Source organism: Equus caballus, chromosome 14 (assembly GCF_041296265.1).
Source record: "Equus caballus isolate H_3958 breed thoroughbred chromosome 14, TB-T2T, whole genome shotgun sequence".
In the NCBI taxonomy this organism is placed as follows: domain Eukaryota; kingdom Metazoa; phylum Chordata; class Mammalia; order Perissodactyla; family Equidae; genus Equus; species Equus caballus.
Window position 1 is genome coordinate 43,716,362 of NC_091697.1, and position 20,861 is coordinate 43,737,222.

The window sequence follows — 20,861 nt, forward strand, 5'->3', positions numbered from 1 at the left end:
GTGAATTTTATGTTATGTGAATCGTATCTCAAAAACATTTTTTTAATCACCGATGATTTCAACCACCTAACTTTTTAAAGCTTTTTAGTTTCCTCATCTGTGAAATGTGGATCTTGGAGTAGAGATCATTTTTAAATAAATAATTCAAGCTCTTCTTCCAGGAGACTCCTTAAGCAAGGCTTGTGGTCAGGAATGGAGAGGTCATCCCTCCCTGGTCAGTCCTCCCTCACTCCAGCCCATTTGGAGTCACGGATCCAGGAATGTTAGAGAAACGTTATCTGACTCTCTTGTTTTGTTGATAGGGAAAACGAAGTCTTGAGAGGACGAACATTTCTAAGGTCACAGAATGAGTCAGTGGTGATGTTGGGCCTACAGTCCTGTTTTCTTCTTTCTAGGCTCATGTGCTTTTCTAGACTGGATTACACAAAACAATCTTTCCTAACTCTACAGGCCAGCCCCTGCTCCCAGTGAGAGAATCTAGATTTCCTTCCATGACATCTGAAATCAGACCCGTTTATCAGGCGTGTCAGGAGGTGACCTGCTGCAAATACCAGCTTACCTGAACCTAACCAACGATTGGACTGAAGTTTTTCAGCAGGCTTCGCTTCCTCTTTCTGGCGTATTGAAAAATGAGGTAAAAGTAGATTTCTTGCCAAACAGTTGCTTATAGTTCTAACAAGAACTAAGCCTGGTGGGCATTCTACGGGAAGGGAGCTGCACTGGGCTCTTTGGGAGATTTTTAAAAATGGGTAAAGTTTTACTCCTATCTTATCCTCAAGGAGCTTCAGATGTGCAGAAATAATACACACTATGAATAATGTAGAAACTCCCCTTGGAATGGAAGGAAACTGATAGTTTGGGGGTTCCAAGTAGGAAAAGAGTCCAGTTGGGGTGTCAAAGGGTCCACGGAGGAAAGGGCGTTTGGAGCAGGTGGTAGGGAACAGGCAGAGGGCACAGCAAGAAGGAAGATGAAAAAGGCAGAAAGAATGAAAAACACTAGGGTGGAGCTTAGAGTATGTGTAGAGAAATTGAGAAAAACAAAGTTAAGTAGTATCGGGGCCAAGTTCTGGTGAGCTATTAATGCAAGCCTCAAGAAAAATTGCTCAATTTTTGAGCGGTGGGGCAGGGGTGGGACAGGCACTCTTACCCGCTCTGGTACAGCCTTGGAGAGAAAAATTAGCATTATTTATCGAAACCCTCAGACAGTGGCAAGCTCTTTGGGCCGGGGTTTCACTTCTGGGTATTTTTACTGAGAAATATAATGATGTTCATTACAGCATTATTTATAATAATAGAAAATAAAAACAACCTACATGTCTAACTATAGCGCAGTGGTTCTCAACCTGGGTGATTCTGCCCCCAGTGGACATTTGAAAACTTCTGGAGACATTTTTGGTTGTCACAACTTGAGGTAGGATGCTACTGGCATCTGGTGGGTAGGGACCAGGGATGCTGCTAAACATCCTACAATGTGCAGGACAGCCTCACACAACAATTACTGGGCCCAAAATGTCAGTAGAGCCAAGGTTGAGAATATATATCTATATTTTCTCTAGGAAGAGATTTAAATATACAAAAATTATTGGCAATGGTAATATTTGGAATTATGTTTGATTTTAATTTTTCCTTTGTGTCTTCCTGTATTTTCTAAATTTTAATCAACAGTGTATAGGACTTTGTATTAGTCAGGGTTCTCCAGAGAACTGGCTCACGTGGTTATGGAGGCCGAGGAGCCCCACAGACTCCCGCCTGTGAGCTGGAGAACCAGGAAAGCCGCTGGTATAATTCAGTCTGAGTCTGAAGGCCTGAGAACCTGGAGGGCCAACAGTGTAAGTGCTGGCCTGAGTCTGAGAACCAGGACTGCCAATGTCCCAGGGCAGGAGAAGATGGATGTCCCAGCTCAGGCAGAAGGCAAAGCCTCTCTCCTTCCACCTTTCCGTTCTATTCAGGCCCTCACTGGATTGGCTGATGCCCACCCACATCGGAGAAGGTGATCTTTACTCAGTCTGCTGATTCAAATGCTGGTCTCTTCTGAGAACACTCTCACAGACACACCCAGAAATAATATTTCACCAGCTATCTGGGCATCCCTTAGCCCAGTCAAGTTGGCACATAAAATTAACCATCGCAGACCTTTAACTAACAAGAAAATGTACTGAGTGGGGAGGATGGGCCACGCAGCGTTGCAAGACCTAGGAATCAGGCTCGACAGGTCCCTGCTCTCACGGAACTCACAGTACAGAGGAGAAGACAAATAACAGGCAAGGAAACAAAAAACAAACATGATAATTTCTAATAGTAATAAATGTGCAATGAAGGAATAAATGGGGTGACATGACCGGCAGGAAGCAGGGAGGGGATGGTTGGGGGCTACTTGGAATAAGACAGCTAGGGATGACTGGCATGAGCTGAGACCTTGAGTTTGAGAGGGGTGGGAGAGGGCTCACGTGAGTCATGGTGGGAGAGTTTGGAGAAGTTTGGGTTGCTGCAAGCCTGTGAGACGAGGAGGTCACCTGTGTGCACAGAGCTGAATGGGCGCAGCACGGAAGAATTTATTATGCCCTACAATAAAGGAAGCGATCTATTTTCCATTAAAGTTCATTTACAAAGTTCAAAGTGCCAAGGACAGTCTATAATCCTGTATTTTTTAGTGTTTACCGTGTCGAGATGCCAGGCTCTGGCAGATATAGTGGCGGAAAGTGAAGCACGTTTCATTCAGAAAGGAGGTGTTCTTCTCGTTGCCTAGTGTGCTGGAGGGGCACTTCAGTGAGGATTCTGGTATTTCAAGATTCATGGGAGTTGATAGCATCTAGACTATTTTGTGCATTTCTGACTGACAGCCCAAGAAAGGACAGACTGTAGCCAGAAAAAGCACATTAAAGTGCCAAGAGAAAGGTCAGGGGGGTTGAAGAGAAATAGATTTTAAAGTGACACCTCTTTGGAAAAGACAGAAACTAGACTGTTAAGTAGAGGTCACCTCTGTGTAGTAGGATGATGGGTAACTTTGTCTTCTTTCTGTATTTTCTTGAGTGAACATGTATTTTGTAATAAAAGGACAACTAAGAAAGGTGCTGTTTTTATGAGGGCCCTTCAAATTCGAAAATTAGAGAATCGTTGAAATTGAAAGCTGGGAAAGACTTTGATGCAGAGATTATGAAATCAGGGCCCATAGGTGCCAAACCCATGACGTACACGAGGGAGGCAGGCCGAGGGGTGAGAAAGCAAAGGGAAGCCCCATATTGGGGAGGCCCTGGGGAAGGGAGGAGGGAAGGGTGGGGTAAGGTCCAGGGGGATGGGAGATGGGTGGGCAGTCCCTCTCAGCTCAGGCCATTCCTGCCACAGAAGAAGGTGCACACAGAGTTGTGAGATCTTCTGATTCTCCAAGAGAAGCAAGACAGATCTGGTGACAGTACATGTAGGCTTCTCTGTCAAATGTTGAAGGACAATGCCACACAGGGCAGAGAAAATACATCCACAGTAGCAGGTTGTCCTTGTGCTGCGACTCTGCAGCCTCTGTTTCAGTCCATTTGTTTCAGTTGAGCCCACTTCCTGCTCTGTGCAGAAATCTCTTCTCAGCACTTAGTGGACCAAGGTGAAAAGAGAACTCTCACCTTCTCCCAGCCGGGGCCAGGAAGCATCTGGAACACTCTGATCCTCATAATCCTTGTTCTGCAGAAATATTAATGATTTAATCTCCCCAGCACCCTCCCCCTCCTAGGCGGCCATACCAGTGAGATTTACAGACAAGACCCAGAGAAGCCCAGAGCACGTCCTGACTCAGTTTTGTCACAGACGGCAAAACTGCCCTCGGCAGGCCAGCCTCAGCCCCTCCACAGAGGTAGCCAGCGGAATCCCCAGCCATGGGTGAGGTGAAGGCAGAGGAGGTGGAGAAGTTCCTGGACTCAAATGTCGGTTTTGCCAAACAGTACTACAACCTCCGCTACCGGGCCAAGGTCATCTCAGACCTCCTGGGCGCCAAGGAGGCAGCCGTGGACTTCAGCACCTACCATGCCGTGAGCAGTGTGGAGGAGAGTGAAATCATCTTTGACCTCCTGCGGGACTTTCAGGAGAATCTGCAGGCTGAGAAATGCATCTTCAATGTCATGAAGAAGCTGTGCTTCCTCTTACAGGCAGATCGCATGAGCCTGTTCATGTATAGGGCCCGAAATGGCATCGCTGAGCTGGCCACCCGGCTTTTCAATGTGCACAAGGATGCTGTCCTTGAAGACTGCCTGGTGATGCCCGACTCGGAGATTGTGTTCCCCCTGGACATGGGTGTGGTGGGCCACGTCGCACAGTCTAAAAAGATCGTCAACGTTGCCAACACAGAAGAGGTACCCTCTTCCCCATGAGAGGGAGGGCAGGGAGGCATTATTCCATGGGGTTCTGGTGGCACAAGTAGGGTGGGGAGCTCCTGGCTGCCAAGATTGGGTTGGTGATGACTTGGCGCTTCTCTTTATTTATCTACTTATTTATTTATAACTTTTTATTTTGAATAAAACTCAAACTTAACAGAAGAGTTTAAAAAGAGTACAAAGAACTGTGTATCTTTCATCCAAATTCACTAGTTGTTGACACCTTGCCACCTTGGTGATTGCAAGGTTACCACCTTGATACAACACTCCTATCTAACAAACAGTCCATATTCAGTTTTTGCCAATTGTCTCAATCACGCCCATATAGCACTCTCCCTTCAGTCTCCTCAAATCTGAAACGGTTCCTCAGTCTGTCTTTGTTTTCCATGATGCTGACTGTTTTGAAGGGTACAGGCTGAAGGTTTTGCAGAAATATCTCTCTGTTTGGGCTTGTCTGACATGTCTTCACAATTAGATTCAGTTAGGCGTTTCTGGAAGGAATATCACAGAGGCAATGTGTTTTTCTTCATGCCTGACATTAGGAGACATCAGTCTGTCAGGTTCCTGGAAATGGTAACACTGACTACTGGTTAAGCACTTGGCTCTGTCTTCCGAGTGTCGGGTTCTGGGCGAGTCTACTGGCAGCTCTGACAAAGACCTGTTTGATCATCTGAAGCAAATCGCTTCCTCTCTCCGGACACAGCTTTGAAAAGCTATAATGCAATTCTCCCCATAGCCCTCTTTCTAGGCCAATCCTACTCACCCTTCAGATCTCAGCTTAAAGGTCACTTCCTCAGAAAGGGCTTCCCAGGTCTCTCTGTTACACTCTCCTTCCTAAAACCGTTTATCACAATAAACCTGGATTCCAGGGACCACGCCTGCCTTTATTCTCCACTATATTCAAGGACTCAGGACCCAGCAGATGTCTGGTACAAAGCAAACGCTCAGTTAACATTTGGCATAAAAGACTCACAATCAAGTAATTATGCAATAATTCCTTTAACACCTGTCCCACCCAGAAGAGCATTTGCCCCATGATGGCAGGGCCCGTGGTGGTCTCTGTATTGCTGCACTGGCCAAACCAGCAACCTGCGTTCAGTCATTTCCAAGATCCAGCCTGGACATCTTGTGACTTTGTGCTCACCTTACCTCTGGCCTTATTTCAGACTGAGGGTAATAAGGTTAAAAGGAGGAGAGGGAGGGGACTTCAGAGATCATCTCATCCAACTGCCTTGTTTAATGGATGAGGAGGCTGGAGCCAGGAGACCTTGAGAAAGGGCTTGGCCAAAGTTACCAAGGGGGTTAGGGCAGAGCCAGGACTTCACACCCTCAAACGCAGGAATTCAAACAGGTCATCTTTTTGACTTGGGTTCTTTGGCAAGATAAGAAGCTCAGACTTGGGCCTCTGTGGGAAATGAAACACACCGGGCCGGATCTCCCATGGGGTTCATCTCTCCCTCATCTCCCCTTGGACATCCAAGGATGGGAGTAACGGTTCTCCATCCAGGGGTCTTTCCTGAGGACTCTTCCAACTGGATTGTAGTCTGCTCTCCCTTCAACTCTCTCTAGACTTTAATCGTAGCCAACATGGATTGTTTCAGTCTTATGACATCACTCTGATGATCTCCGTTTTACAGAGAATGAAACTAAAACCCAGAAAGGTTAAGTAACTTGCTCAGAGTCAAACCAATAGAAGGCGGCAGAGTGGGGATTCGAACGCAGGCCCTCTGGCCTTGTGCCCACCCTCTTCACAGCCCTGCTAGTCTATACCTCCTCCTCATGTGTAAAATAAGGGCATTGATCTGGGTGCCGTTTATCACAGGTCATTTCAAATCGTACAGCAGGGAAGGAAGACGTTCAGCTTTGAGGTCAGATCTGGGTGTGCATCATGACTCAGCACTTTCTAAGAATATGATTTTGGCAAATTGTTTAGCCTGTTTGGGCTCACTTCCTGATTTATAAAATGGGATGAGAATATTGACCTCGAAGCGTTGTTGGAGGATTAAACGGGAGAATGATTTCTCATCTAGCAAGGCTCTTGGCACATTGTAGTGGCTCATATTGGTGGCTCCTGCTCCTTGTTATTATTATTACTATTTTGTTGTTGTTGTTAAGGATCTATGCTAAGGGAGGGATGCTGTACCAGGTCTGTGTGCAATGTGGAGAAGAATCCAGTCTTGCCGTTCCGGAACTTTCAGTATAGATTGTACTGCTGAGAAAAACAGAACAGAAGTGCCGAGAGCTTTTATGGGCCCTGGTGTTAAGGGGATTTAGGATGTTCCTCTGATTGTAAAAGATGGAGGTCTAAGAGTTTGCTGAGCCCCTGTGATAAGGGACAGCCTGTTGTTTCCTCTTCAACCCCGAAGTTCACTCTAGAAGTGATGCCTGTGCTTCCCTGGAAGCTTCGGGGCTGGGGCAGTCTCACTAACTGGCGACTCGGGCCTGGGGCGAAGTCAGTCCAGGCCAGGAATTCCTGTTGCACTTGTCATTTGCCTGTGTTTGTTTCTCCTGTTGTTCCTCCTTGAGAAATCTTATTGTCCTGGGGGCTCTGGACAGTGACTGGGGGTTGGATGGAGAAGGAGGAGGAAGATGGTGTAAACTGGGCTCTGGGTTGTCCCTGAACCACCAGCAAGTGATACTCTTAGCATTCAGTGCCCTCAAAAAAACTGGGAAACTATTACAGTCACTGCATTTTTGAAAAGGGAAACCAGGAACGGAGAAGTTCCCCAGGGTTGTGAAGTAACTAACTCCCCATGTCCTAACAATTCCTACTCATCCTTGGGATTGTCTCCACCAGTCTTGCCATGAGGACTGCCAGGTAAATTATAGGATGCCCAGTTAAATTTGAATTTTAGATAAGCAAAGAATAACATTTTTGTAGAAATATGTCCCATGCAATATTTAGGACATACTTCTACTCAAAAAGTATTTACTTACCTGAAATTCAAATTTAACTAGGCATCCTGTGTTTATTGGCCAAATCTGGCAATCCTACTTGCCATTCAATATTTGTTTGTGTGTTAATTCTTTACTCTTTCTCCTCTTTGGAAAGTCCACAAGGCCTGTCTGTCTTAGTCACCACTGGTCCCCAACACCTAGTCCAGTTCCTGGGAAAGAGTGGGTACTCCTTACAGTGTGTTGAGAGAATGAATAAATGATGGCCCTTCCCTAATCACCTTTGATATTGTGCTTTACAGTGAGAAATATATATTTGATCTCCATCCTGGATCCTGACACAGAGCTCCCAAGACCTCTGTAATTCCCTGAATGATAGGAGCATCCGACACAGAGCCCCTAAAGCCCTTGGAATTTCTTGGGGGATAGTGGTCTTTTCTTCTAATGAGGTGCCACCTCCTGGGTTGGCACTAGTCACCAGAGAGACCAAGCCATGATTAGACACTTGGAACTTTGGGCCCCACCCCCATTCTCTGGAAAGGCGAGAGGAGCTGGAAATGCAGTTAATAATTAATTATGCCTATGTAATGAAGCCTCCTTAAAACTCCCAAAAGTGTGGGGTTCAGAGAGTTTCCAGGTTGGAAAACACTTCCATATGCCAGGATGATGGAACACCCCAGCTCCATGCGGACTCTCCCAGACCTTGCCCTATGTATCTCTTCTTTTGGCTGTTTGTCTGTATCCTTTACTATATAATAAACCAGTAAATGTAAGTGTTTCCCTGAGCTCTGTGATCTGTTCTAGCATATTATTGACCACCCAAGCAGGGAGTCATGAGAACTCCAGTTTATAGTTGATCAGTCAGAAGCGCAGGTGACAGCCTGGGACTTGCTAATGGTGTCTGAAGTGGAGGCAGTCTTATGGGACCGAGCACTTAACTGGTGGGATCTGATGCTAAATCCAGATAGATAGTGTCAGAACTGAATTGAATTGTAGGACCCCCTGCTGGTGTTGAAGATTTGATGTTGGAAAAAACCCACACACAGCTGAAGTGGTGTCAGGAGTGTGGCAGGAGTGTGAGAGTAAAAGAAAACAGTGAGTTTTTCCTAGACACCACAAATCCCATTTCTGAAGCCAGAAACTGAGAGGACTGTCATTTCCAGAGACTCTCACTTCTGTTGTCCTGCTCCTTCCCGTCCTATGAGACCTGGAGCCCTGCATGCTAGACAGAAAGAAAGCTCAGGGAGGACGTGGTCTGGCACTCTGATTTTGCCAAAGGGGAAACTGAGGCTCAGAGTTTTCGACTACTGATAATGTACTGAGTGGCCCCTGAAGCCACTCAGTGAGTAAGTCCCTTCCTCCCTGAGGCCCCAGGGTACCCCACACCTTCATATTATGGCTTGAATTGTGGGTTCATGTTTTACATGTCCCCCACTATACTGTGAGAACCCGACGAGGGCAACCTCATTTTTTCTACTGGTCTTGGCATATCCAGTGACTCTCAGAGCTAGTGCTCAGTAAATATGAATGAATGAATCAATCAATCAATCAGTGTATCAATGAATCAGTCAATCAATGAATGAATGGAGTGGCCGTACTACTAGCCAGAAAGGGAATCGTCTATAAAACAGGGAAGGTGAGTTTTGTGCCAACAGGGCGGATATGAGAGTTAATGAGATAATATATTTAAGTTGTCTGGCTCTGGGCCTAGTACATCATTGTTATTCAGTAAATAGTAGATCTCGTCATGGGACACGGAGCTTGGCACTGCAAATGTGTGGAAAGAAGAAGTGGGGAATCTGGAATGAGAAGCGGTGTTGCATGGCACGGGAATAAAGTCTAAGCTCTTGACAGTGGCCTCCAGGGCCCTGCCAGATAGGCCCTGCCCACTTCTGACTTGCCAGCCTCCACTCTCCTTCTCCGTCCCTGTACTTCAGCTACACCCGTCTTCTCTCCTTCTGAGACCGGCCAACTCATTGCCTGCTCCTGGCCTTTTCCTGCTCTGTGCTCCCTGCGTGGAATGCGCTCCACTTGCCTGGCTCCTGGGACCCCTCAGCTCTCAGCCTTACCTCTTCAGAGAAGCCTCCCTAACCACTACGACCAACTAAAGTGTCTTGGCCGGCCCTCCCTTCCATCACTTCCTATAGCGTCATCAGTTTATCTCCTTCACAGCAGTTCCCGTGACCCTGAGGGAGAATGCTTAGTTGTTTACCTGTTTTTTGTCTGAATGGAAGCTTCACCAGAGAAAGAAGGTCGCTGCTCTTGTTCACTGCCATAACCTGAGGGTCTAGACAGTGCCCAGCACACATATAGAAGGGACTCTGTTAATGCTAACTGAGTGGATGAGTGACTTCAGGCTTTCCCCAGCTGGGCATCTGATTCCTGGGCTTTAAAATAAACAGTCTGAGCTCGTCCGAGGTTCTATGACACAGTTGTTTAGAACACTTTATATGCTGAAAATATAAGACGGACAATGATTGCATGAACGCCAGTCAGTTGACAGTTGTATTATCTGTGAGAGGGTTCCAGGGCTGAGAACTCAGCAGGAAAGAGGGTTCTGCTGGATTTAGTATCATCAGCCTGAGATGCAAGTGAGGCCCAAGCGTTTTTCTCCTTCATAGAAGTGAATATTGCAAGACTGAAGTGACGTCATGAAATGAATCCAAGCATGCCCCACCCAGGCCTGAATCTGGGGATTCATCAGTGTCCTTAGAGAATGGCATGGAAAACCCTTCACGGCTAATACCTCTTTAGAGCTTTCTCTTAATCCTCCAATGCTAATTCAAGCAGAGCACTGCAGGCTTCCCTTAATGCCTTCACCCTTCGCCTGGCTGGAGACAGCTCTGTTGACAACAGTGCTGTTGCCTGTTTATTTGATCCCACCTCAACTGGAAGAAATCCATAGATGGAGAGCATCACACTCTGAATTTCTGAATTGTAGGAAAGATTCTGCACACTCACTTCAAGAAAAGCTCCGTGAATTGGCCCTATGAAATACATCCCCACTCTCCAGTCAGCGTGAACTGTGCGTGTCCAGGCTGGTTTGTGCCCCAAGCAACACTGATGATGGGGAAAACTCACACTGCTACCAGGAAACAGAAAGGTGGATTCTTTTGGATTTAAGGCAACAATTCAGACTCTGTCTCCTCTTTCTGACCACATGGACCACATCTCCCTATCCTGGCCTCCCAGGCTGCTTTAGGGGTGGGGTGTGGGGAGGTGTGTTCCTCTGTACTCCCACAGCTTTGAGCCGTGCCCTACATCCTGTATTACTATTAATATCTGTGAGCTGACCTGAATCTTAGTCTCCTTGTATCCCCAGCGCTTAGTGTAAGGCCCGACGCATAGTGGGGCTTCCATTAAGATCTGTGGAATGTGGATAGCCATTGGACTGACTGCGTGGTGCTAGAACTGGATTGCTAAAAAAGCTGCAAGTAGCAAATTCTTTTATTCGATGACCTGGACCCAGGGCTAGCCTTATCCAGACTTCCCTGAAAGGCAGCAGAGCTGAGGGCAGGTTCGGGAGTCACACACCCACACAGGTAACAAGTAGGGTTAACCTTCTTGAATTTCAGTTTTCCCTCCTGTAAGATGGGCTACTGACGGTCCCCATCTTATAGGTTATTAAGAGGATTAAAGTGAGTTGATGCAGGTAAAGTGACACACAATACCTGCTGGCAACTGTGATTATTATACTCACTAAGGTCTTTTCCTCACTCAAGCTTCTATTTTGGACACAATTGTCAACATCTCAAGAGAGCTCTCTCTGAACCTCCCTACCCACGGAGAGTCAATCCCCCTCCACCTTGGGCCCCCACTGTGTTTTGCTCACCTCTCTTCCCCAACCCTTAGCAGGTTGTATCTCAGACTTTCTTCTACTGGATTGTGGAGGCTTCCAGGGCAGAAATCATCTCCGATTGCCTTGCCCTCACTGAAGAGGAGTAGACGGAAGTGTCTTCAGTGTCTCGTCAACAAGAGAATAGTGAACCCCTCATCCCACCCCCTACCATGGACCCCTGGGCTGTGGGTTGTTCTATTGTCTTTGCTCTTCATCTGCCCACCCATCCTTGTCTCTGCTTCCTTCAGGATGAGCATTTCTGTGACTTCGTGGACACCCTCACAGACTACCAGACTAAGAACATCTTGGCTTCCCCCATAATGAATGGGAAGGATGTGGTTGCCATAATCATGGCTGTGAATAAAGTGGATGGGCCCCACTTCACCCAGAAAGATGAAGAGGTAAGAATAATTTAGAAAAGGCTAGTGTGGCCGTGCTGGCACATTCTTCCAGCTCCTGAAGTCCCCTGAACCTTGCTGTTTGGCCTGGGCTGGGTTTCCCCACCTGTAAGACATGGGGGTTAGTCTGATGCTCTCTGAGGAAAGCAGAACAGGATAACGGTTAAGACGTTGGGATGTGGAGAGAGGAATGTAGGGATAGTTGTTCTGGCTCTGCTAATATCTAGCTGTTTGACTTGAACAAGTTACTTAATTTCTCTGAACCTTACTTTTCCTATCTGTAAAATGGGGATGATTTTATAGTATCCATCTCTTGAGGTACTTGTGATGATCAGATAAGATGACATACATAAATAACTTATCACAGGGACTGCAAACTCAGTAAATAACAGCAATTTTTCATTGACACCCCTATCAACACTGACATTCTCCATTCTGTGAGTTTTACACTCTTAAATGCATTCAACATTTATGAGTCAGCGTTCCATGATCTACCTGCTCAAATTACCTCTGACAAAGCATGTAAAATATTCAGATATTTGATGCTGGTAGAAGTGGCCAGAGGAAGGGTTCCTCCTTTTCATCTCTTTCCCCTCATGCTGTTTGATTTTCAGATTCTTCTCAAGTATCTCAATTTTGCAAATCTAATCATGAAGGTGTTCCACCTGAGTTACCTGCACAACTGTGAGACTCGGCGTGGCCAGGTAGGGGCTTGGCTCAAGGGAATGGGCTGGACACATCCTTTTACTGAAACATTGATGTGGTCAGGCTGGGAAGGTGAATGGTAAAGAGCCTGGGAACCATCATACCGTCTCTGCCCACCATCCCTGGTGTTAATGAGGTAGTGGATGTTTGTAAAGCTGCATGCCAGAGTGATTATATGCACAAGTTTTCATGTCAGACAGCTTGGATTTGAATCCCCGCTAAGCCATTTACTAGCTCTAAGACCCGGGACAAATCACTTAACCTCTCCAAGCTCCAGCCTCCCCACTTGAAAAATGGGGATAATTAAGATTCCACCCTCAAAAGATTATTGTCAATCGTAAATGAAATAATGGATGTAGAGCACTTGCGCACAATCAATGTTTATTATTATTCTTATTAACAACTTATGAGATAAAAGAAATGGAAAGAGTCAGACCCAATAGAAGCTGGCCAGTTACTTCACCTCTCTGAGCCTCAATTTCTCCATCTATAAAATAGGGATAATTGTCCTGTCTCTATCTCTGGGTTATTGTAAGGGTTAAATGAGCTAAACTCTAGAGAACTTTACAGAGTTGCTGTTCTTTTCCAGCTAAGTGAGCTGCTGCTTTGTGCCTCAAAAAGTTTGACTGTGTTTTTGTCTTTTTTCAGATACTGCTGTGGTCTGGGAGCAAAGTCTTTGAAGAGCTTACAGACATCGAGCGACAATTCCACAAAGCCCTGTACACAGTCCGAGCTTTCCTCAACTGTGACAGATACTCTGTGGGGCTCTTAGACATGACCAAGCAGAAGGTGAGACAGCCTTAGGAGTGGACATTTCCAAAATATTCACCGAGGGAGCCCAGATGCGTGTCATCCATTCGGTTGCATGGGGACGAGGGAGAGGCTGGGAGGCTGTGGATGATTGTGGAAAGTGTTTACAGGTCCTTACACTGAAGAGAGGAGTACCAAGCTTCAAAGGGGAAAAGTCAATCTAGGGCACAGGTGAGTGAAACAACCTGTATCTTCCCTAGTCAGTTGGAAGAGAAAGCATACAGGAGAAAAAGGCTTGAAGAGGTAGTGAAGGTGAGTGATAAAGAAGTTTCTATGTGAAAATCCAGAAAGAAGAAAGTTGCCAACTTTAGGAATTCTCAGAAAAGGCACTCAAAGGTGGGAGTAAACTTTTCCCATGGTCTGTCAAGCCCAGGGCTCACCTGGGCGATTGAAGTGGAGGCGGATGCTGAGAACTAGTCCCTCAGATGCTCAGGGGCCGGGTCTGCCCCAGGTGCATTGGCTAAGGAGGCTGAGCCCAATAGGGCCCCCAGCAATATTTTTCAGCTAGATGTTCCCAAACCAACTCTCCCATTATTCTTTCTCTATCTGTCTCTGCTTCCTGGGGTGATCATTTTCTGCCTTGGGACAGAGTTCCATAGTTATCTAGATTAGTGATTTCCTTTCTCAAAGGCACAGGATTCCCGTCAGTTTCATTGTGCATGCCTTGTTCTGCTGAGTGTGGTGCACAGACTAATGGAGACCCTCCAAATATTCGGCTCAGTAAATAAATGAACTGCAGAATATGGGGTTGGAAAAGACCTTAGATCTAGGGGAGAGGCTCCCAAACGTGACAGTGAGTCAGAATCTTCAGAGAAACTGTGTAAAAATTGCTGGGCTATGTTTCCTGATGGCCTGCCTTTTTTGCTTAATGTTCTGTGAGCATCTTTCCATGTCAGTACACGTGGATTCTTTATATCAGAACACAACGTACACAGAAAAGAGCATTAATTACAAGTGAATAGTTCAATGAATGATCACAGGGTGAACAGCCCCATGTAACCAGCACCAAGATTAATAAATAGAACATTAACAGGCCCTCAGAAAGCCCTTTCTTAGCCCTTTCCAGTAACTCCCACTCCTCCTTCCTGAAGGTAACCACTATAGGACCTTTAACACCATGTTAGTTTTGCCTAGTTTTGAAGCTCAAATAAATGGAATCATATGAATACATACTCTTTTATGTCTGGCTTCTTTTGCTCACCATTTTGGTTGTAAAAGCCATCTTTATTGCTCCATATAGCATTAGTTCGTTCATTTTCATTCTTGCAGGATGTTCCATTATATGAATAATCCACTAACTATTTAATCATTCTACAGTTGATAGACATTTGAGTTTCCAGGTTTAGGCTATTGTAAATATCACTATTATGAACACTCTAATATGTATCTTTGGGTACACAGTTGTACCCATTTCTGTTAGGTATTTACCTAGGAGGAGAATTTCCAGGCAATAGTTTTAATAGATATCGTCCATCTAATTTTCAAAGTGATTCTATCATTTTACACTCCCACCAGCAATGTATGAGGTTTTCCTTGCAATGCTTGGTATTGACAGTCTTATTAATCTTAACCGTTCTGGTGGGTGTGTAATGTTGTCTTTTTGGGTATTAATATGTATTCCCCTAATGACTGATGAGGTTGGACACTTTTTCATACGTTTATTGGCCATTTGGATATCTTCTTTTATGAAGTACCTGGTCAAGTCTTTTCTCCATTTAAAAAAAAACTCTATTGTCTTTTTTATCTTACTGATTTGTAGAAGTTTTTTACAAATACCGGATATGGGTTCTCTGTTGAATACGCACATTGCAAATATCTTCTCTCACTCTGTGTTTTCATTCCCTTAATGGTATGTTTTGATGAATGTAAGTTCTGAATTATACTGTAGTCCAACTGATCAGTGTTTTCCTTTGTGGCTATTGATTTTTGTGCCCTATTTAAGAAATCTTTCCTGTCCCCAAGGTGATAAAGATATTCACCTATGTTAACTTTTAAAAGCGTTGTTGTTTTCACTTTCGCATATAGCTCTGCAATCTACCTGGGATGTTTTAAGTGTATAGTGTGAGCTAGGGTCACTTTTAATATTTTTCCATATGGATATCCAACTGATCCAGCACCATTTATTGAAAAGACCCTTCTTTCCCCCCTGTTCTATTGAAAAGACCATCCTTCCCTATCATACCTCTATCAATCGAGTGTCCATGGATACTGGGTCTGTTTCTGGACTCTCTATTTTGTCTTGTATTTATCTATTCTTCTGTAATTACAGTACCTTTATAAAATATCTTGATATCTAGTAGTGAAAAGACCTCTAAGTTTATTATTATATGTTAGACTTTTCACAATGTTTTATCTCTTTTACACTCCTTTCTGCATTTTCCATCCTTTTGTATTTTTGTTTTCCAGATTGAGTATTTCTATAGATCTATGTTCTATTAATCACTGACCCTTCAGTTGTGTCTAATTGGCTATTAACACTATCTATGGAGTTCTTAATTTCAGATATTTGTCAATTTTAGAATTTCCATTTCATTCTTTTTTGTACTTTCCAGTTCTCTTCTAAAATTCTCTATGCTGTATTTGATTTCTTGGACAAAAACAGTTATCTTAGAGTCTAGGTCTGAGAGCTGTAATATCTGTAGATATCTTGTATGGCCCTGTTTCTATGATCTGTTTTCCCTCTCAATTTTTCAGTTAATTCTTATCTTTTACATGCCCGGTTATTTTTGTTTGAACACTAAAAGCGTGTATAAAAATTACAGAGATATAACTTGAAACTCTGGGAGATGTTGTATTCCTCCAACGGGGATTTATTTTATTTCTGGCAAGGAGTTGAGGGAAAGGCAGTGCACCTGATTCTAATCGGGGCTTGAGCTGATTTGAAGCTGGTCTTCAGTCTTTGTGAGGGCTGGTCTATTTCTGGTTCACTTTTACTCCTAAGGGATAAACCTTTGGGAAGACTCAGCGGAAAGCCTGGGGTGTTTTCAAGCGTCCCTCCTCCGTGGCAGGCTCTGAGTTCCAATTTTGTCCTCCTAGCCCAGGAAGTCTGCTGAAAGCTTTGCTCAGCTTCCTAGCTGCCCCACAGCATCTTTGGTTTCAGCAAGGGCGTCAAGAGGAAAAGCTGAATCAGATGTCAGGCTCACGTCTGTGGGCTTCCCTTCTCTGTAGGATCCTGGCCCAGCAGTCCTTGTTCCCTTGCTAGCTCTGTGATGCCTTCACATAAATGTTTATACACATATACACCCACACATACACACAGTCCAGATTTTATAATTATTCTCAGACAGAGGATTGGTCCAAAACAAACCAGCCACCACTAGCAGAAGTAGAAATCCTCTTTGTTCTTTAGCCCACACAGATTTACCTCATTCTTTTGAATAGTATGGATATACCATGACTAATTTATCCTTTCCCCTATTGCTGAGCGTTTAAATAATTTATAAATATTCTTGTAATTAAAGACAATGCTGCAATGAACGACCTTAGAATGAAACCCCTGCACGCTTGACAGAGAATATCTACAGCACAGAGCTGTGGAAGTGGAATTACTAAGACAAAGTTTTTATTTTGCTTTCCTCAAATTTTCTTTCTAAAGGCCTTTTACACTCTCACTCACACTGCTTGAGAGTTCCATTTTCCTAAACTTGCCAGTTCTGGATTTCATAAATCTTTTTATTTTTCCTATCTGATTGGGAAAAAAGTGTTATTGTTTTTTCTTCTAATTGTTTTTTCATTGATTACCAGTGAGAGTGAATATATTTTATATGGTTGTGATTTAATTTGTCTTCTTCCATGTATGGCCCAGACATATGATTCGCCATCTTTAATACTGAATTGTTTGTCTATTTCTTGTTAAAATATAGGAGTGATTTAAATATGATAGAGATTATATATCTGTCACATAGGCTGCAGCCGTATTTCCCTTTTCTATGGATTATATTTTAACTTGGTTTATGGCATCTTTCAACACATGTAAGATTTAAATTTTCTTTTATGGCTTCTGAGTTTTGGATTTTGTTTAAGAAAGACTTCCCCATCCTCAATATTATAAATAGAATCTGAAATAATCTGATGTGTTCTCTTTTGGTATTTTTACATTTTTTGATTAATGCATTTTAATTTTTCATTCATCTTGAAATTATGTATGTGTATGGTGTGAGGTAGGGGTAAATTTTGCCCCCCTCCCCATATTTCCTCTTTTAAAGAAAGTCTACCCTTTCTCCACTGTTTTGAAATGCCACATTATGATATGCCATTTTATCATATACCAGATTTCCATATTCACATAGGCCTATTATTCTGATTTTTGCCTTTAAATAGCTCCCTAAGTGATTCTGGTGTAGTTGGGCAATGTACTGATTTTAGGGAACCTGTGATTCTAGTGCAGCCATCATTTGATTTTCACATACTCTTGAACCAAATATTTTGCACATACTGCTAAGTCCAACAATAAGCCCTTTGATTCTCCTTCAGGAAGTAGCAAATGAATGAATTCATACAAATGAATGATTCTCTTTTAATCAAAAGAATTTCTAGGGGCTGGCCCCATGGCCTGTTGGTTAAGTATGGCACACTCTGCTTCAATAGCCCGGGTTCAGTTCCTGGGCACAGACCTACACCACTCATCGGTGGCCATGCTGTGACAGCAACCCACATACAAAATAGAGGTAGATTGGCACAGGTGTTAGCTGAGGGACAATCTGCCTCAAGCAAAAAGAGATGATAGCTCAGGGCATATCTTCCTCAGTAAAAAAAAAAAGAAGAAGAAGAAGAAGAAGAATTTTTGAGTAGTTGAATTCAAAAGACTCCATTTTAAGGTGCCCAGTTTGAACCTCAAAGGATCTGACCCCAGGCACAGGCTGCTCTGTGCTACAGTGTTCTGCCCTCTATTTCTTTTGAACTCCCTCTCAAAAGGCAAAGTCACATTTGAAAAAAATATTTGAACTTAGTCATCTTCAAAAGTGGAGCAATCCAGCAATTAATAGTGGGCTGGGCTGCCTACAGTCACTCTAAGGACCTGCCCCCAGGTAGCTAAGCTCTTACCTGAGCTGTTGACCTTGTGAAGGAAGTCAATAAAAACCACCAAGCTTACACTTTAACTGGATGAATTGTATGTGAATTACATCTCAATAAAGCTGTTTAGAAATAAAAGAAAGAGAGATTGAGAGAGAGGAAGGCAGGCATAAACATGCCCCACTTTCCGCTCAACCCCTTGTTGACAACTGCTGCTTCTCCTTGGGACGATCTTCAGAGCCACTTAGTGTTTGACATGGACAGTGTCAGCTCGATGTCCTCGTCCTTCTGGGCTCCTCTAACATTTGTGTTCTCCTGCCATTACTGTTCGGGTTCTTACCCCGTCTACCTCACTCTAGTTACTCAGGTACTTGATTGTCTCCTCCGTGAGACAGGAAGTCCCTCCAGGGCATGAACTGAGCCGTATCTGTCTCTGCGTATCTAACAGCAGGCATGTTGTGGGGTTCAGGTGGGCCCCCAGGTCACATTTTCACCCAGAAGTGAATTTCCTCCTGTTGTCAGTCATCAAGAAAAAGATTCAACTGGGCAGAAGAGCATAGACATGGACTCTGAATCTCACGTGGATTCCTTCCTGCTTGTCCTCTGGATGATAATAGTACAGGCAAACCACCACGACAAACATTCTCAAACCAGAGAGAGGCCAAGAAGCAAGGAGGCCTATCCATAATAACCCAGCACTGATGGATCACCGTCCCTAAATAGCAACAGATGAAGGAACAGAGGGGACACTGGAGGACAGAAGCCTCCTCTGCCAGGCCCAGCTTTGACTCCACCCGAGCTGTGCAGCTCCGTGTGCAGTAGGAAAACCAGTGGAGGAGCAGCAGGGAACAGCCTGGGTGGCGTCCCAGTTGGTTCCTTCTCCTGAGGTTGTGTGACTGTGGCACACTTCTGCTGGCCCTTTTCTTTCTTCTGTCTTCCCTAGTCTTTGCCAGTTGTCTTAGGTGTCATCCTTTCTTGTTGAATCCCAGATACGAGTCTATCTGTCCATAACTGGCACCATTGTTTTTTCTTTCTTTCTTATTTGGGAAACATTTTTTTTCCTGATTACAAAAGCAAACAATGTTGTTATGGAAAATTGCTAAATAAATTATAGTCTCATGCCAATCCTCCAGAGAAAACCTATTGTTAATGCTTTGTTGGAAATTCTTTGAGAGCATTTTCTATGTGTAGTTAAACATGGAGGTCACGTGATCTATATTTTTTTGTCCCTTCACATCTTTCATTCATCAGGGTATCATGGACATCCTTTTAATCAATACATACACACTCTTGAACATCATTGTTACTAGATGTACCATAATTGATTTAATACATTCCCTCTTGTTGGACACTTAGGTTGCTTCTAATTTTTCACTACTCTAAATTGTTTAGCTAAACCCTCTAAGATATGCTTAGCGTGTCCTTAAGGTAAATTTCTTAGTCATAAAGAACCCCTCTTCCCTCTCATGGCCCACAGCACAGAGAGAATGAGAGTGCTCCAACTGAGCTCCCATTTTTTGGCTAATGATTAGACAGGCCTGGTTCATCAGGATCTCAAAGCACAGACATGACTGACATCCTCTAACTTCAGTGAATCTGGCAGCCCTTCCAAGCTCAGCTTTCCGTGAGCTCTTCCCACCTTCCCAATTTCAGTGATAGATGACTCATACAGGTGGATCTTCTTTTATTAATCTCCTTTTCTTGATCTATTTCCAAAACATGTAATGAATGTTTCTCTCATTTCCAGGAGTTTTTTGATGTGTGGCCAGTCCTGATGGGTGAGGCTCCACCTTACTCTGGTCCCAGGACTCCAGATGGAAGGGTAGGTCTCTCTCTGGTCTTTTCAGTATGATCAGACGTTTAACAAAAGGCAAATGTAAGGCACTGTAGACCCCACTGAAGTTTCTTTATTAGCTAGGTATTCTTTTAAATTGAGGTAATATTGGTTTATAACATTATATACATTTCAGATGTACATCATGGTATTTTGGCTTCTATATAGACCACATCATGTTCAAAAAATATGAGATGCTTCATGAATTCACATGTCATCCTTGCACAGGGGCCATGCTAATCTTCTCCTATCATTCCAATTTTAGTGTACGTGCTGCCAAAGCGAGCACATCACCTAGATATTTATCTTCTCTGCGTGGGTTGTCTCCCTTGAAGTTATGATAATTCCTCACAATTGCCAAGCCCTGTAATTTGCAAGCTGTTTTTAATATCTTGCTGGAGTTTCATAGTAACCTGGTGGGGTTGACTGAGGAGGAATCAATATTCTCATTCCCCAGGAAGATCAAGCAAACTGCTCAAGGATTCACCCAGCAGGAGTCTAGAATTGTAGACAATTAGAGCTGGAAATAACCTTAATGTCTAATCTAGAATGCACAAATAGTAGTCAGAAGGTCAATTCCAGCTAGTAGATCAATTTGTTTGGCTGCATAGGTTTTTAAATTTTTCTTAGTTGTTTTTACTTTGTAAAAAATTTGAATTAGTGTCTTACTACTTAAAAATCAAGATATTTCCCATAAATATCTAGATTATCTTCTGAAAAAGTGAAAGATCAATCAAAACTGGACCCACAATCCTGCAGGGTAAACTTGACTGGAGTTGAGTAGCAGCTGCCTCCTTAGAATGTGGCCTGAGCTCTCTAGTTTGCCACAGTCCCCACCACTCCCTCTTGTGTACCCCTGGCCCTCTGCTCTCATTTATGTTTCTATCAGGCTTCTCCAGGCATTTGAGTTTGTGACCTCTGTTCTCATACAATTGCTTCCTTTTAAAGATGAGGCATAAACACGTTAGAGAAGCTGAAATTATTTGTGGGAGGATGTGGAGTTGATGCCGGGT

The 20,861-nt window shown here is 43.9% G+C and overlaps 1 protein-coding gene and 1 non-coding gene across 5 annotated transcripts in view; one reads left to right on the forward strand and one right to left on the reverse strand.

Annotated features, from left to right (window-relative positions):
* The first annotated feature begins 421 nt into the window (after positions 1–421).
* PDE6A (phosphodiesterase 6A) overlaps positions 422–20,861 on the forward strand; it is a 59,993-nt gene continuing 39,553 nt past the window's right edge. For 3 of the 4 annotated variants that reach the window (XM_001503759.7, XM_070233023.1, XM_070233024.1), the window contains exons 1-5: positions 3,721–4,334; positions 11,337–11,489; positions 12,101–12,190; positions 12,840–12,980; positions 19,762–19,836. In XM_001503759.7, the coding sequence (XP_001503809.1) occupies positions 3,861–4,334; positions 11,337–11,489; positions 12,101–12,190; positions 12,840–12,980; positions 19,762–19,836 (933 nt within the window). In that variant the 5' untranslated portion in view covers positions 3,721–3,860. Of the gene's footprint in view, positions 635–3,720; positions 4,335–11,336; positions 11,490–12,100; positions 12,191–12,839; positions 12,981–19,761; positions 19,837–20,861 lie in introns of those variants that run through there. The other variant, XM_070233025.1, reaches the window with a different exon arrangement.
* Positions 20,032–20,137, reverse strand: LOC111767972 (U6 spliceosomal RNA). Its single transcript, XR_002799934.1, has one exon. It is a non-coding gene; the product is annotated as a U6 spliceosomal RNA (small nuclear RNA).